The 17,571-nt window shown below is 37.9% G+C and overlaps 3 protein-coding genes across 3 annotated transcripts in view; all 3 read left to right on the plus strand.

The window, feature by feature from the left end:
• Positions 1-17,571, plus strand: part of LOC109038175 (uncharacterized) — a 44,517-nt gene that overhangs the window by 21,805 nt on the left and 5,141 nt on the right. The window contains exons 9-13 of the mRNA XM_072304434.1: positions 6,301-6,539; positions 7,514-7,650; positions 8,409-8,673; positions 9,917-10,461; positions 12,841-12,984. Of these exons, the coding sequence (XP_072160535.1) occupies positions 6,301-6,539; positions 7,514-7,650; positions 8,409-8,673; positions 9,917-10,461; positions 12,841-12,984 (1,330 nt within the window). The remainder of the gene's footprint in view (positions 1-6,300; positions 6,540-7,513; positions 7,651-8,408; positions 8,674-9,916; positions 10,462-12,840; positions 12,985-17,571) is intronic.
• Positions 1-17,571, plus strand: part of LOC109038178 (uncharacterized) — an 82,262-nt gene that overhangs the window by 6,211 nt on the left and 58,480 nt on the right. The window lies entirely within an intron of this gene.
• On the plus strand, positions 3,758-6,539 carry LOC140225370 (uncharacterized). The gene is made up of 3 exons (XM_072304012.1): positions 3,758-4,011; positions 5,268-5,497; positions 6,241-6,539. The coding sequence occupies exons 1-3, from the start codon at positions 3,899-3,901 to the stop codon at positions 6,297-6,299; spliced, it is 402 nt and encodes a 133-aa protein (XP_072160113.1). The 5' UTR covers positions 3,758-3,898; the 3' UTR covers positions 6,300-6,539.

The following is a 17,571-nucleotide window of genomic DNA, read 5'->3' on the forward strand; positions in this document are numbered from 1 at the left end:
GATTCTGATAGTTTTGCAACAGAATTCCATAACGACCAACTGGATCCCCTTTGGAGTTGATTCATCCCTAGCACTCGGCGAGTGATGTATTGCTTTGGTCATAATCTAAGAGGACCCTGTGCACGCCATATGAGAAAGTGCACCACAGTCAATTTTTAATTATTTTATTGCATCCTATTCTCCTCAAGATGCTGATCAAAAGTCATTATTGTGCCAACTTTTTACGAGGCACGGTTTTTGCACAACACGTCCAAAAAGTTTCAATTATTCGGTGATAAAGAGTCAAAAAAGTACAAGGCATTCGAGAACAGGCCTGATGTAAATAAGGAAAAACGTTGCGTGTGTCTGTCTTACTTATCAGTTCCTGCCTACTCTGGGGCTATCTTCCTCCCGCTTGCATCCGTTGGACATCCACTTCTTTTATCTGACTTTCCTGTTCCTATGTTCCTCACGAAACTGATTCGGATGGTCCAGCAAGAAGGCGAGTGGAATCCGAGACAAGACTGCTGCTCGGTGCTGGAGCCTCTGATTACCTTGTTGACACTTAGCCGACTGTTCTCTCGGGTGCTGAAATTAGGAATTTTTCTGACTCTTCATCGCCGAATAATTGAATAATGACGGGGATGTGCGAAAACGGTGTATCGTAGAAAGTTGGCGCAATGATGACTTTTGATCAGAATCTTCAGGAGAATTGAATGCAATAATAAAATTGAAAATCGATTGTGGTGCAATTTCCCGTTAGGAGGAGTGCAGGATACTTTCGGCAGGTTTAGACTTCTTAGCCTAATTAAGAATATTTGTCCCTGTGCACAAGTCTAAAGTATCACTCTCGATTTTACATGGTTAGCGCAGTTTTTCCCCAAAAAGTTTCCAAATACTTCCTCTTTATACTTGAACGTAGCCTTTGCAACTGTAATTGGCTAGTTGCGCTGGTAATAGAATCGTGTTTTGATGCTTGACTCCTGTAGATTAGCTAATTATAAGATCTGTCCAATTTGCAACTTTCTACGTTCAATATTAACCGTGATATTTTCCTTTGAAAAATCGGCTTTTTGGCGTCATCCACCGCGGTAACCGCGACGCAGCGTCATAAAATTGAGTTTTTCAAGGGGCGATATCTCGGTTAATATTGTAGAAAGTTGCTGTTTGGACCAATCGTATTATTTTTATTTGATCTGCAAGAACACAGCACCAAAACACGATTCTGTGACCAGCGCAACCGACCCTTTTTTCTTAATCATTGCAAATCGCGTTTCTCGCCGATCAAAGCGACGCCGTTGAATATTCTAAGGTTTGTCTGCGGTCAAAATTGTTTGCATCATTTTACGTGATTAGAGCGAAGTTTCTCCCAACATTATTCACAAATTCGTTTTCACTACGCAACATTGTCACATTCGCAACTGTAACGAATCGCACTCATTGCAAATTGCGTTTTTCACCGATCGAAGTAACAGGCAAAGAAGAAATGTGTGTCACTAAGTAAATATCGAGAAATTCTTGGTATGGTTCATCATGAGCAAATTTTTAAATAGTAAGGTCAACGTACGTCAAGCAACGTACATTTGTCGGTGCGCCTACTTTTCTGCGCTGCATTAAGGTCTCTGAAGTGATTCCCGCATGCAGACGTTTTGGCGATTGGCGATCTCTCGTGTGGTTCAGCATGAGCGAATGTTTAAATAACTAGGGGGTGCGCCCCCTGGCCGCTCCGCGGTCCAACCCCCCCAGAGGCGCTTCGCGCCGCTAATAAGCAGATATCGTGAGATCGTGAAAAGATCATTAAGAGTTAACGAAAACCCGGTTTGGAGACGGCGGGAGGCATGTGAGCGTGCGCGCGGGAGGGGGGCGGGGAGTGGGAGTGGAGGAGAAACCGAGCGTTACTAATTAGCGTGACACCCGCGTGACCCTTAGCGTGACACGGTGCGCTTATGATTTTATACTATAGAGTAAGATAAGTCTCCGTGCGTTGAGCACGCGCTTTTGTCGGTACGCCTACTTTTCTGCCCTGCGTTTCAGTCCCTGGAGTGATTCCTGCATTTTGAATTTGATCCAATTTGAAAAAAACTTAGGTTTATTGAGTGTACTGAATTCAACAGTACAATCAGTTTTTTTTCTATGGCTGTACCGGTTTGCGAGAAAATGAGCATAATATCTCACTAGAGTAACAAGAAATTTTTCCCGAAAACTAGGTATTTCTAATAGCTTTCTAGAAATCTAGCATTTGTTCAGTTGTCAGGGAATTTCACCAAAATGTTTCAGGGAAATCAGGAAAATGTCATGGAACTTATTTTTCCAAACTCTGTGGCAACCCTGTTCCTTCCTTTTCCCCCTCGTTTATTATTCATGTTTTCCTCCCATTTTATTTCATATTTTCCTCCTTTTTTTCCCCATTTATTTCTTCAATTTTTCACTTCATTTTAAATGAATCAAGGGACGAAAAGTTGCCCCTAAAATGTCACATTAGGGACTTGAAGTTTTTTAAAAAATTTCCGAGATGGCCTCCCTTGGGTTCCTATTTAGCTTAAGCATTGTGGCCGCTAAACCTCCCCGCTGGGAACAGCTACATCGATCACGCACCAGGGAAAAAAAAAAGAAAAAAATAAAAATAATAAAAAAAAAATAAAAAATCATGACACACCCCGTATCGCGTGTTCAACAGGAATTTGGATGAAGGAACATTTTTAGACTGGATTTGTTGATGTTCCTAAAGAAAAGTCCATTTGAATTCTAAAGACATTTTGCAATGCTCCCAAAGTAAAGCGCGGGGGAGGCCAGCAAACAACTCCCTGCCCCACATCAAAACGAGTTTGACAAGTGAACCCTCAATTTTCAAAAGTAACTTTTCGAGAGAAGTCGGAAGAAAGCAGAGAGCCCTTTCATATCACGCGCAAAACTGACCCGTCCGGAAGGGATCACGTATCCGACGTCCCACCGATACGGAAGAAAACATCACATGTGCTTTCTGACATTGCCTAATTTCTGCTGATAATCTACGAATTTTCCATCTGAAATTTTCTGCGAATTTCATTCGAATTTTACTATGAAAAGCAGATCAGAAATTTCAAAGAAAAACGTATTCATAATTTTTGCAAAAATACATGTTTTATTGAGAGAAATTAGACAACATTCAAACGCCCATACGGTGTTTTTCCTCATCGCAGTAAAATACGGGAAATTAATTGCGTAAGGACCAAAGGCACGTTCAAAAGCATGAACGCGCACGGTCCCAAAATCGCGCTATAAATAATCCACAGCTGTTGCTCCGAAGCGATAGAGAGCTCACGGTGGGGACAACGGGACAGAACATTGACGCAGGTCGAGGATTAAACTTTTTGCGAGCAACCCCCTTCCCTCCCTCCCTCTCCGCAGCGGAGACCGGCTTAGAACTTTCAACAAGTGCTCAAAACGTAGCGAATCCACCGTCCGAAGCACCTGCGCCTCGTACTTTGACCCTGCGCTCTTTTGAAAACTCGCGGATCTATTCGTATAAAACCGCCACGCAGCGATCGAACATGGCGCGCACCCTATTGGCCGGTTCAGGAAACTGTTCAAGTATTCCTCCATGATGCCACCTACTGCTGACTGAAAGTGTACTAAAAATTTCCGAGTATTCATCATTCCCAAAAAGCTTCTTATTCCTTTTTCAATGTATAATTAATTGATTTAATGTAATTTTAAAGAGATTTGTACACAATATTGAATGATTTACAGCGTTTTCGATGTTCTGCTCTCGTTACAGTTTGTTACATTTCCGGTGTTCGGTTGACTTGAGTTGGCAGCCGTGAGCGATTATATTTATTTATTTACGTTTTTCGTGCCAGTGAAAATAATTGTTTGATCGCTTAGTAATTAAATAAAACTGTGAGTTTTTTCTCTCTCTCGGTTAATTTAAAGTTAAGCTATGGCGACGCATACACCGGTGAATAAACCGCCTTTCGCCCTAAGTACGTACGGTCACTTTTCGGTTCCGCAAAGCAATGCCTCTACTCCAAGTCCGCACCAGCAATCAAACTCGTAAGTTGTCTTATTCCCCTTTCCCACGACTTTTCTGAAGTAAGTTTCAAATTGAAGTAATAAACGATCAAAATTTTTGCTTCTATATTAAAGTTTGGAGCACTAGTTCTGTCCTGATCCGTGTTATCTCACACGAAAGAATCGATGAACATAACCTTAAATTTTGCGTCAACAACGGCTGGAACTCAATCTTTTCATCTGTATCGCCTGATCATTCCTTTTGTTGAAGGTCTACCGACTGGTGATCTTAACGGTGTAAGCTACTCAAATTTCGCTTTGGCACAATTATTGTTATACATGGACCTAGAGCACGATTTTTAGGTAGCTAGTATGTTAACGGGCAACCCAGAATTGAAGCGGGCGCCTTCTTACCATAGGCGCTTAAAGGAACAATTTACTAGTCAAGTATTACTCGTAAGTGGACATATGTACCTCGAAGTGTCTAAATGATGGCAGATAGTCTATCCAAAGTTCCGGATTTGCAGCATCAAGAGCACATCATCCAAGTCTTTCATTTTTCTCGTTTGAGGCTAAACATTATTAGATCAAATGCAACTTCATACCACAGGAGAGTTTGACAGGTAGATTTTTTGGTAGGACAGCTGATTGTAGGGCAACCACTTACTTACCTCAAACTTCAACTCACCCACTGCCCATTCTAAGTGAGGTTAAGCAGATTTTTAATACATAAACTGCACGACGGCTGAACTTATAAAAATTAGGGTATGTATTCTTTACGGTCCGACCTCTTTCAACACAACTAAGCGCCTTAAAGCTTCTGTGAAGGCCAAGACTATTTAACTACATTCATGCATGGACTGTGGAAATTTTAAAAGGTCTAACATCAATTAGTTGCAAGGATTCGACGCAAAGTTGCAGCACCAGTATGTGCTCACTCGTTTTTTTGTAAACGAATTGGCTCTTACGGGAGTTCAGGGTCCTGCAGAACATGCCCAGCTCTCTATACTGGCCTTCTATTGGTGAGGAAACAAATTTGTTGATGTTCATGAGATCATTTCTGCAGAGAAAAAATTCACTAAAAGATTGAATGGGCACGACAAGACTCCCCCTACCCCCTTTTGAAAATTTGTCAAATAGAAATCGAGGACCTCAAAGTTGACAGTCATAATGAGGGGATTTTTATTTTATGCTGGAATAATTGATCATGAAGTTATTAAAAAATCCAACCTTATTTTAAGCACTTTTTCACCTTACGTTTTAAGCTGTTATACTCATCCAATCTGCATTTCTTTCAGATCAAACGAAGGAGGTGATGATGACCCTTTGAAGAAGAAAAAGAAGCTTTTAAAGAAAAAAATGATAATGTCAACTACCAGTCAACCACCGGCAAAACAACTCCCAGCGGGCAATGTCGTCAGGAAAAAGAAACTGAAAAGCAGCAGCAACAAACCGCCAAAAAACGAGCCTCGAGAAGACGGGAAAAGGGGCAAGAAAGTTGTCCATGAGCAAGGGCGCGAAATCATAGGTAATTGGCCATAAGTCAGAACTTCAGATTTCATTTATTAATAAAAGAAAAAACATAATACAAATTAAGTTAAGGCCACTACAAAATAAAAAATGCATTAAAAGTGTTTAATATATCGGACGTTAAGAGCCAAAAAACTTTAGTAACCGTGTCATGAATTTGAAGAATGACGAGAGAACCATGCAACAGATCTATCACCTGAAGCGTATTTTGCAAATTCAAAAACCCTACATTTTTTGCCAAGTATTAGATATCATGACGAATTTTATTACTTATAGCGATGGCCAAATTGTGGAACCACGTATCTCCATTTGCAATTGGCAGACTTTCTGTCATAATTTACTTTTTCCTTGGAAAACTACTTAACATCGTTTCTGGAATACTTCTATGATTCATCCTCTCTGTTAACAATATATTAGTCTATAAACTTACATTTGAAGCTGTAAAATAGGCTCCATACTCTTCAATAAAACAAAGCAGTGGTAGAACTTCAGAAACAGTACAATATAGGTCCGTCGTTTTGCACTTTGGTCACAATACTTATAGATCTCTTTCTACTTAGGTAGGTTAAGAGTGCAAATTACTCAATTTTTTCAAAATTGTTAGTCACTATATTTACCTCCTAACTACTGTTATGACCAAAGTACATCTTACGATTTTAAGCTTGTGATCCACCCTTAGGTTTTATCGGAATTTTTATTATGTTTTGTCGATTAATTTCTACTTTGTTCTCGTATGCACAGGTAATATAATAAAATTTTTCGAGGAAGAGAAGCAGAAGAAAGGGCTCAATGTCCCCTAAACCAGCCACTAAGGCGAGCAGCCGAGGCAACTGGGATCTCCTACTCGACTATCAAGAGGATCAAGAAAGAAGTGCAAAGATGTGAAGCAACGGGGACGAAACTGACAACACCTGGACAGTTTAGGAGAGGTCGCAAATCAATCTACGAAATTGAGCAAATGAAAAGTTGGACCTCCGGATGGGTGTTCGACCCGCCAGTCCCATTTAATTCAAACGGACTCCGAGGATTCATCTATAAAGGTAGCGTAGTCTAATCGACAGATGAATTAAGATTTTTTGTTCTACGGTCCAATTCTGATTAAACCGTTTTTCGGTATATCAACAATGAAACTCCCAAACCATGTATTGCGGTTTGCAATGTTGCTGACTTCCTGTCATACTTAATCTTTTAAAAAGCAAACTATTCAATGACGATTCTTAAAACGTGCTGTGATTTTTCTTCTCTGTGTGAAGAAAATCCGTGGAAAACTTCGAGGAATGATGTTCACTTGTCCTCCTTCAAATGATTAAAACGGGAGCGGAGATTTTAAATCAATGCAAACTAGATACAAGGTTTGGGACTTTCACCATCAATATCCTGTCAATGATGTTAATTATCTGGCAATACTTCAAATTTAAACCTAAAACACGACTGCTCTTGTACATGAGGATGGAAAATGAATCGCAACCCACAGAAATCACTTTAAGCAACTGTAATTTTAGCCCAATGTACATTCAATGTAGCAGTGATTAAATTCATGATCTTAGCTTAGTAAAATTCACCTAAAAATTTGATATTGCTGTGTTTTTATGGGGTTTAAGTTCAGGTAAGTTTAGTTAACTGAAAAAGCTCACATAATACATGCTATGTGTTGTATGCCATATTGATCAAAAATTTTCTAGCTTTTAAATCACCTCAAGAAACTGTGAAGCCTTATAGGTCCTTGGTTTTTTAATTAAGCTGAAAGTATTAATAATCGACCCAAGGAATTGTCTGAGTTAGATATTTGACCAACTCAATAAGGAACTCATATTTAACAAGGAAATTAGCACATTCTTACTGAGAAAATCTTATATGAGGACCTTTCCGACCAAACAGTGCATCTGCGTATAAGCTAATTGCTTGGAAATTCCGAATAAAGATTCCTTTTCAGTAGGCTTTGTTTTAAATCTCCAAGTGTGCAAAATTCTGTGAAGTCGTGCCAGTATCTAACTATTCGCTTGTTTCTTTTCAGAAATACAAACAGATGACAAGTCTATTTACCAGTTTCATCCCATATCCTCCGGCTCTCTACACTTCAAAGTCAAAACAACAAATGATGCGCAGGTTTGCTTGACAACAGTACCAAGGGAAGGAAACCCCATGTACGAGGTGAGATGTGAAGAGTTCATTCTTTAAAATGTGAAAATGCTTAAGACTAGCAACTTTGCCAAAACTATGAGTTGAGGTTTCATTGCAGAGAAGAGTATTTTATACTTCTGGCAATCATTATGGCATGAAGATGTACAAAAGGGTGGAATTTACAATGGACAACCATGTTTAATTTTTACTCTTTTTTGCCAATTTTGCAGGTTGATACAAATTTATTGTGCAACTTACCTAAGATGACATAGGCAGGGTTTTTACTAACTGCGGCAGAAAACAGGGAGAACCCAGGAAATTTGATGTTAACTCAAGAATTTATAAGATAAAGAGTTTCTTTCAAAAGAGGATAGTGAAAAGAGTCATTTGGAAAAAAAATTCAAAATGAAATGCTGCCTTTATTATTGTTTCAAGTTTGAATTCCTATCATCAGCTACTAGTAAGTGCTGAGTGTGTCAAGCATTTTTCAACTACATGCAGTTTTTGCTCAAGCAAAAGTGAATCATTTGATTCAGTTTATTAAATATGTTGGTGTGTAAATGAAACGAGTTTTGCTCAAAATATCACATAATCTCATTTAAAAAAATGTCAGGAAAATCCAAAATAAAATTTTAGTAGACACCCTATTTATGGACGATTCACAGTAAATACCTTTTTCTTTCAATGTACTGTGCTTTTTCCTAGGTGGAAAGTATACATCTTGAATTTCAACTGTGCAGTAAGTCTAAAACTTTTTCTGATACATCTTTGGTGCTTTCTTATTCCAGGTTGTGATAGGCGGATGGGCCAATACCAAATCATGCATCAGGAAAAACAGCTCGAAAGTGGAACAAGCTCTCGTAGACACCATGGACATTCTCACTTCTGATGAATACAAAGGCTTCTGGATTCGTTGGGCCGGAGGTAGCATAGCTGTTGGTCGTGAGGGTGAATCTTGGCCTTTCATGTCGTGGGATGATCCTGACCCATTCCCAGTAGCGTATTATGGACTCTCCACTAACTGGTCCGCAACTGGACATTGGATCGTTGAAGGTGAATGTTGTACCCCTCTGCTACTTTATATGTGTTATCAGACTCTGAGAAGAACCTTCTACTTAATAATTCTTGGACAAGAACCCTCTTTGAAACACGCAGAAATTTCTTGAAACGCCAGGCGCCAGGATGCTGCTTAAAATCACCGAAATACTGTTTTAACAAGGAGATTTCCTTTTGACTCAACAAGAATTTTTCCTGGGAATTATTAATTGGAATTTATATTGATCCATCAGACAATTTTTTGCCAAATGAGGCTACTCGCCTATTTTTTCAGTGAGGAAGGGGGGGCTTACTGAGAACAACCAATTTTAGCAGAAAAAATGTCTTGTTGAATATACTTAGGGGAAAAATTACATGGTGAAATTAATCAGTTGTTTTTTAAAACAGGACTTTTTCAAGAATCCGATTTTTCATTAGAAAAAAAAAACTGACTGCAAGTTGTGAAGTAACTGTGAATGAATGAAGTCTGTCTAGAAATTTTATCCTCGACGCACTTAATAGTGATAAAACAGATGATAGAAGACAGTGACAAGTGACAAGATAGGCGATGACAGGCGAGGGGGTAGTGGCGATGACAGTGATAAGATTTTTGGGGACTTATATTAAAATCAGTTTCCAGCCATTTTGAGTTAAGGACTAGTTTTCTTTTAGAAATCAACTTTATAGTTTGAAGAAACTGAGAAATTTCATGAGTACAAAACCAATATTTCATTATTATTTTTCATCAAAAAGTAACTGGGCCTCAAAATTGTCAAATATATCCTGGACATTTCCTCCTTGAATAATTACTGGAATCTCTGTAGCGTCTCTTCTGGTGTTAAATCCATTTCTTTTTCCCCTCTTGGAGAACATGTTCAATTTTTCATCATTACTAATTGGTTACTTTTCATAAATAATTTTTTTTTTTTTTTTTTTTTTTTAATTGTTTATCACAAAATACCCACATTTTCAAAAATTTTTAGATTTAGTTCATGGCATATTGAAGTTAGTAGTATAAATACTGTATCTTGAGAAAAGGATGAATAATTTTTTATCTGCTGTGTTCAAAATTATTGAAATATAATTGTTATTTGTACAAAAATCAACTTATTTGGTCCCCCAACTTATCTTCACAACAATATTGTATCTTGTAACTCAACTTGACAAAAGCTACAGCACTGAAAAGTTTGCACAGGATTCTGAGGTCCCTTTTCTGATGAACTTCACACTAATTGACTTATTACCCTTTGGTTGATTTCAGGTTGTGTCGGCGAACCAAGCACATCAACGACACCGACTCTTGCATTACCCCAAAACCTAGTCGCTTTCCCTCAGCACCAACCCCCAGCACACGCCGTGGCCTCTCCTGGACACCCCCAACCATCCCCTGGTCATCCGCAACCATCCCCCGGTCACCCACAACCCTCCCCACAGAACCTCGCAACCCAGCACTCGGCCACACAATCCCCGCAATCCCTCCACACTCCAACAGATGGGGCATCTCTCGAGTCAGAGTCATCTTGGAGCCAAAGTCGCACAACCTCCCTCCTCACCAACGTCGTGGAGATGGTCATCGAGCCAACCGGTTGGAACGTGGCCTCTTCGTCCATGGGTTCCGGCCGATGGGTGCCGGCGTCCAACGGGGCGATACCACCCAACGCAGTCAAAGGCGGCTTCGACAAGATTGAGTTGTATGTTGGCAGGGCTCATCATGATGGCGCCCTCATTCCTGGTAAAATCGTTCCTTCCCACGGTATGTGCTATATTGCCTGGCGCGGAGTCGAGCACGGAAAACCAGATTATGACGTGAGTCTTTATGTAGTTAGCACTGATACTCAAAATTTACACCACTAACTGCTTATTTTATCTCACTTTTTTACTTTATAGTGATATATATATGCTCAGTATCGGAAAAACTTGTCAAACATGACTGTGCTGTATGTGTTGTCAGAAGAAGAAGAGGAAGACTCAAATTTATTTGAATATCAATAACCAAACTCAGAAATTGCATGTTTTCATCAGAACTTTCAAAATTTCTGCTATTTTTTCTTTTCTCAGAAGAAAAATAAAACTAACACCATTGTTCATTTTCGTAGACTATTTTTTCCCAACAGAGGAGGAAAATCAGTTTTTAAGAAATAAAATTCAGCAAGTTGGAATTATTTAACCAACAAGCATTAAAAATCCAGAAAACTGGAAATCTGAATACAGAGGGGAAAAGCTCATATGGGCACAATTTTCCCGAGACAGCGTGTCTCTTTGGGGGAAAGATGTGCTCATATGAGCTTTTTCCCTCTGTATTCAGATTTTCAGTTTTCTGAATTTTTAATGCTCGTCATCTAAAAAATTCCAACTTGCTGTCTTACGACCCCTGCATCTACCGCTATCAGTTTGTGTAAATAATAATTGTTGATTCCCTAATTAAAAATAAAATATGTGGGGAAGTCTGCGTTGTTGCATATGAAAATACATGATTTCTGTGTTTTTGATAGATTTAACACTTCTATTACCTTTTTTTCACTCTCAAGCTCTTAAATTCTGGAAAAGCAATGAAGTATCATAGGATTCTTGTTCATTATCCGTAACCAAAGGCAAAGATCCTACAAGATTGTATTTTGCGAAGAGAAAGTCCTTAAAAAAAACACTAAAAACAAAAGTGAAATACTGCTTCAGCTCAAATCCATTAAGACGTCATGAAATTCTCCTCTTTTTACTGAATTAAAATCTTCTTAGGCGGACTATATCTGCTATTTGTAGACTTTTCTCTTATTAATATTTGTAAAAAGCAGATGATACTAAAATGTGGACCACAATTCTGTTTGACAAAGGTCAATTCTTGAGTTAGGTCAGTTCCTCAACTAGCCTAATCAGTATACAATTTTAAAGTATCGATTGTAGGAATGAGCATGATATCTTTGAGATTTTTTCTGGCTTCCATAGGTGTTTGGGAAGTAGAGTCTATAATTTAAAAAAAGGGGCAGAAAATTTGTCACTACGACCACGAATATATACAATTTCAGAGCAACTGTTTAAAAAAAATAGAATAAAAAAAAAACCAAAGGGAAGTAGAAAGTTAGAGGTGTCGTCAGCTAAGTTGACGGTTGTTTACTTTCGGTTTGCAAGCGCCAACGTCGAATTTGGGCCTCTGAACAAAGCAGCGTTCGCTACTATCCACATTGAAAACATCAGTCTCATGATCGTATCGTAAAAAAACTACTTATCAGTTATTATTTGGGACTTTTTTGTGGTTGTGATTTCTGTGTGGCTAAAAATTATAGTGTTACAAGGTTTGAAAGTACTAAAAAACTTATCTAAGCTTGTGTTCTTGCTTCTGAGAGAGCCAGATGTTTTCATGTGGATAATAGTGACCCAAAAACGCCTGCAAACGGAAAGCAAACAACCGTCAACTTAGCTGACGACACCTCTATGAGCACAAGCTACATAACCATGTAGATGAAACTTTTTCAGTTTTAGTAATAATCGTAGAAAAAAGGGGAAAAGTTAATTTCTGAGCTTTCCGCCTATAGTAAGAAACAGTTAAAACATCTTGCCAACTTTGTTCTAATTTTAGGTGTCTTAGTAGGTTTCACTGTGTTTTTTAAGCGAATTGAGTTCATAGAGAAATCAAGAAGTTGTTTGGGTTTTAAAACATATTGGAAAGAGGTGGATGATTGAGCGACAACAGAAATTTTTTTAAATTTCAGTACTTTCTCTCTACAACAAGAACTCAAGGGACCGGCCGATTTCCTCGGTATAGAGAGATTCTCGTTATAACGATAGTCGTTATAGAGAGAAAGTTTAAGTTAAGTTAAGTCGTTATAGAGAGATAGTTTAATATAGGAAGTTCAAGAGACCGACCGATTTCCTCGTTACAGAGAGATTCTCGCTATAACGATAGTCGCTATAGAGAAAAAGTACTGTAGTTTGCTTTATTGAAAGAAAGTCATACTTCGAAAGTGCTTGAATTTATATTCTGTGTTGAATCATACGAAAGAAAGAAGCGTCACTGTCAGTTTTCTATCTTCAGAATATCAGATTTTGCAGGAATATTGGTGCCAAACTATGTCATGGTGGAAATAAATCGGGGAATGCAACCATTCTTTTTTTCCTCTCTAGAATGAGTCTCATGAGAGGTACACGCTATCAAGTGTCATATTTCTTTCTAATGCAAACTTTGTGTCCTAGGTGTTGTGTGATTGTACTGTAAGTTGGATCCCTGCATCAGGCGGAATTATTCCAGAAGGAGCGCTTCCCGCGGGTACTGCGGATACCGGTGAAACATTGTTCGTGGGAAGAACGAACCATCAAGGAACCACCATCGTCGGAATGGTGAGTCAAAAGTTATAATTTTTGAGAACTATCTCAGTGATTCATTTCGATTTAGGTTTGCTTTGGTTCATAAGGTGCACTATTAGTAACGAAACAATATTAATGTGAATGTGCCTAGATGCAGGAAACGCGTTGTTATAGAAAACAGCAATATTCTGGATCAAAATTTTGTACGTATATTGACTACAAGCCTGAGAAAAGTCGCTTAAAGTTCCTAAATATTATGTTGTTCGGTTCTGTCAAAACAAAAAAAACTGGAGAAAAATTAGGCAGCGTGAAATGTAGTCAGGCTGATTTAAGTTAATGCGGTTCATTTTTTTGGCCTTAACTTTTGAATCAACGTAACTGCCTTTCACAATATGGATTTTTTTTGTATTTTATTTTTTCAGTTTGAAACAAAGCAACATAAGTTCTCAAAAATATTTTTGAACTATTCACCACTTGTGAACAACATACTTGCGAAATTTCAAAGCCAAAAGAGAGTTGACCAATGTCTAACACAGTCAAGTTCATCTCAGATAATTTTTGTACGATGAATCGATGGCCAAAGCAAGAAATCTTTGTTTCCGACATTGCAGACTCCGTGTCATACTTATTTTTTCTTTGGAAAACTAGTCAACGTAATTTCTTGAAAACTTCCTTGATTTTTCTCCTCCATCAGAAAAATATTCTGAAGAAATTTCTAGTTATAAAATTGCCTTGTTTTTCTTGGAAAAAATAAAATAAGAGCGGAAATTTTGAAACATTGCAATGGAGATAGATGGTTTCGCACTTTAGTTATCGAAACACTTCTGCAAGATCAAGATGATAGGGCAAGTCAATAAAATCCTTGAGGGGGGGGGGGTTTCGGAGGCTTTAATCACACTAAAGTAGCAAAAAAACATGAAAAATGGGTAATAATTTTGAACCAAAAGAAGTGGCAACCATGCTAGTGGCGTGATCAACTCGAATGAGGCACCATGTGGCGCACTCCACATAAAACAAACGAACGAGCGCACAAGTATTACTCAAAGCAGCTCCACAAGTAAAATAAAAATGAAGTGTGTACTCACTGAAAGCATATTCCAACATCTGATCGTTGACAAAAGGAAAGAAGAAGAAAAGAAATCCAACCGGGGCAGACGGAGGAATCAAGATAACATCCCGCACTAACCACCGAACCCGGAGTCCCCACTGACTCTAGGGTGGAGGCTCCAGTCACACCTGGCAAGCCGATTGTTTTTGCGACAACTGTCTCGTGATCGGGATTAATGCTTTATCTGTCCTGACTTGAAAACAAGACAGCTCCGACACCTCTCCTTTCTCTTTGGCTATAGTTTTGCCTTGTCCCCCCCCCCCTCTTCAGGTGTGGTGATTCTAATAAAGAAGCAATGTTGCCAAGTTTGATAATGAAATTGATTTAAATATTTACTCCTGAAACTCAAAATGAGGACTTGTTAATTATATATATGTGAGCAAGGAAAAGTGTTTTGGAAGCAATTTTTGGAAAACTTTATAGCTTTCAAGTATTTTCAATGAGACTTGGAATTTTATAAGAAAAAAAAGACATTTTTTTAATAAAACAGCCTTTGGAAATCCTGCCAGGTAAACAATTATTAGTTCTGTGGTCAAATACATTTTGGAAATTTTTCTAATAAAACAGGCTTTAGAATTTTTTCACCAGAAAATGATTTTTAAAAAAATGTCGAAAGAATATTGATAACTATCTGGGGGAAAAGGGGGGGGGAATTCCAGGAATTTACCTGTTTTATTTATTTATTTTTGTATCATCATGTTTTATTTCATACTCCATATTTTTATTTATTTTTTATACGCGTTTTTTATCTCTTTATTTTTTCAAAGTCATGAAAAAGTGTGGGAATTTTTCGGACATATTACAGGGCTTGGCTGTTGATAAATTCAAAAACAGCCAGAAAATCATAGAATATCACTACAAGTGCAACCCTGTCCAGTTCAGCCTCTGAAAACGGTGACAAAATATCACTGAAAAAAATAAAATCGGCATAACTTGAAAGGTGCAACGAAATGTTTTTTCATTATAATCCTCTTATCCTACATTTATTTTTCTTTCCACTTGGCAACATTGAATTCATAAGTCATTCTTTGATGCTCACCTGATTTATTACTCGGTTATCATAACTTCAAGTGGGTTAGGAGTAGTACGACATTGATCTGTGAAATTTACATAGTAATATATTCCGTATGAAGCTCCAGACTCTCTCTTTTCTCGGTAGAATTGATGGACTTGGCAGCAGTGTGCTCCTGGGGAAATCCCTGCCAGCTTAAGGAAACCTGGTTCACTTGAAGGAAAGGTTTCTGGGACTGGGAGACTGCTGTGTTATCGGTTAAGCAGGAATTAACATAAATCCAGTCGTTTTCCTTAGTGTGGACAGTCTGAATACTAGTTTAGGATTGATAGTTATTAGTAGACTAATCAATGTGTCAAGAGACATGATTTGCAAAACTGGCTGCTCTACGCACTGTTGCCAGCTCGCTAATGAATAATTCATAAAACGAAGGGGAAAAATTGGAAGTATCTTGTCATCATTGTATAGCCACAAAAAGACATCTCTTGAACCCCAGAGCATCACCAAATTACCTCAAATACAAATATTCTGAGAAACTTGCGAATTTTTTCCTTTGAAATTCTAGAAAATTTTCTTCACAAATTAATCTTGTGTGCACGATAATTTCAAGGATGAATTTTTATTACTTTTCTCTAAATTGAATATTTTATTGTGTGAATTATGACAACATTGAAATATTTTTATGGTAATCTTCCTCAGCCTCATAGTTGATCAGGTGTTTCTGAGATGGTGCATAATGTTCTTCAATGTAAAAAAACTAAAATGCCTTTAACAATCCCCCAAATTCTGATCTTAATTTTAGGACAAAAATCGCTCATGCTCAATGCACAAGATATGAAAAATCTTATATAGAGTTTCTGTCTTTAAATATTGCAAAAAGTGCAACCTTGTGCAACCGCATCATGTCAAAGTTCCATTTGTAGTGCTGACTGATTTTTGAAAAGGGAAAAAGGATAGAACTTGAGGAAAAAAAATCAGAGGAAATCGATCCATTGTGAAAAAGATAAAAAAAACAAATACACTCAAGGAAGTCTTGGAATATACTCTATCCACTCCTGATCGAAATTTGACAACGCTGCTAACAGATTTCATTCATCTTTCCAGAGTGACTGATTACCATAATTTTTCTCAGCATGCGTACAACACTGATACATGGTTGCCCAATATCAGTTTTAATCTACAGTCAGATCTTGAATATTTCTCCCTCTTTTTCAATAGTCTTAATTTTGTAACTGGCTTGACGTCTGAATATCACACTCTTGAATCTTTTGATGTATTTTCGGGCCTAGATTTTACAAATGTAAATTCAATTTTTCCTTCTGTTCCCTATTGAATTCAAGATACTCACACACACCTCAAGTATTTCATTGCCTCATTCAAGAACAGGTTTATGAAAATGTTTCCTCTAGATCAATTTTATTCATTCATCATGTCAAGAATTCAATTCATCCTTTTGAATGGTACACGTTTATTTTGCAAGAGGTGATTGAAAAATGTTCTACTTGTAGCCATCTATAGGTAAAATGGCCATAATCTTAGAAGAAAAAAGTTGACAAAAACGTCACTCCAAAATGCGATTTCAGAGTTCTCAATGTTTTAAAGCAGCCCTTAGTATCATAGCGAGGTAGATGTGGCACTAAAATCCTTTTCCTATCGTATGTTTTAACTCCTGTTATCCCTCCCTCCCCCCTCCTATGGCACAAAAATGACTTAATTGCTTATAACGGATTCTTTGGGATATCAGAGAGCATATCCTGTCAAGAAGTCTACCTCAAATTTTTCAACTAAACTTTTCGGAAGTTGCTCCCCTGAACGACTCGCCTCTCCGCAATAAAGTCCTTTTTTCCCAGGGACACTCATCTTATAGTGAAATATCAGGATTTTTTTGGTGGATTCCCAATCCTGTCACAGGAGAGAATATGAAATTTTGTAGGATTTGTGATAAAATCTGAATTACTTTGAGTTGGGGTTTTACCTTTTATTTGCAGGAAATATAAACGGAGATACAGAAAATAATATAAAAACGGAAATATAAACGGAATTTGGCGGTTTGAGATGAGTGTGAGAACAGAGATCGATCAAAACTAAGAATTTTTGTAACTAAGGCGACGACCAAGGGGGACCCGCTTCAGAATTCTAGTTTCAAAATACATGCTCTCTTTTAGCTGTTTCAAGTTTTGCAACGTTCAGTTTCTCCCCTCCCTCCACACACATTCTTGTCTGCGGATATGTGTATTTGTGATGGAGAATTGCAACAATAGCTCTTCCCATTCTTTTTTTTCTCTGTCTCTGCGCTTCCACGTCTATGCTACTTAAGGGCTTTGCTCCTCAAGTGTCGGATGATCTCAACAAGCTGATATGAGTCGAAATTTTGCGTTTTTCTTTTTCTTTTTTATCGAAATTGGATTGCCCTCAACTATGACAATGAACACTTCAGTGAGTCGAGTTTGATTGCCTCTTCCTTTCATCATCAAAAACATGCAGTAAATGCGCTTTGTAT

Source organism: Bemisia tabaci, chromosome 9, assembly GCF_918797505.1.
Source record: "Bemisia tabaci chromosome 9, PGI_BMITA_v3".
NCBI classification, from domain to species: domain Eukaryota; kingdom Metazoa; phylum Arthropoda; class Insecta; order Hemiptera; family Aleyrodidae; genus Bemisia; species Bemisia tabaci.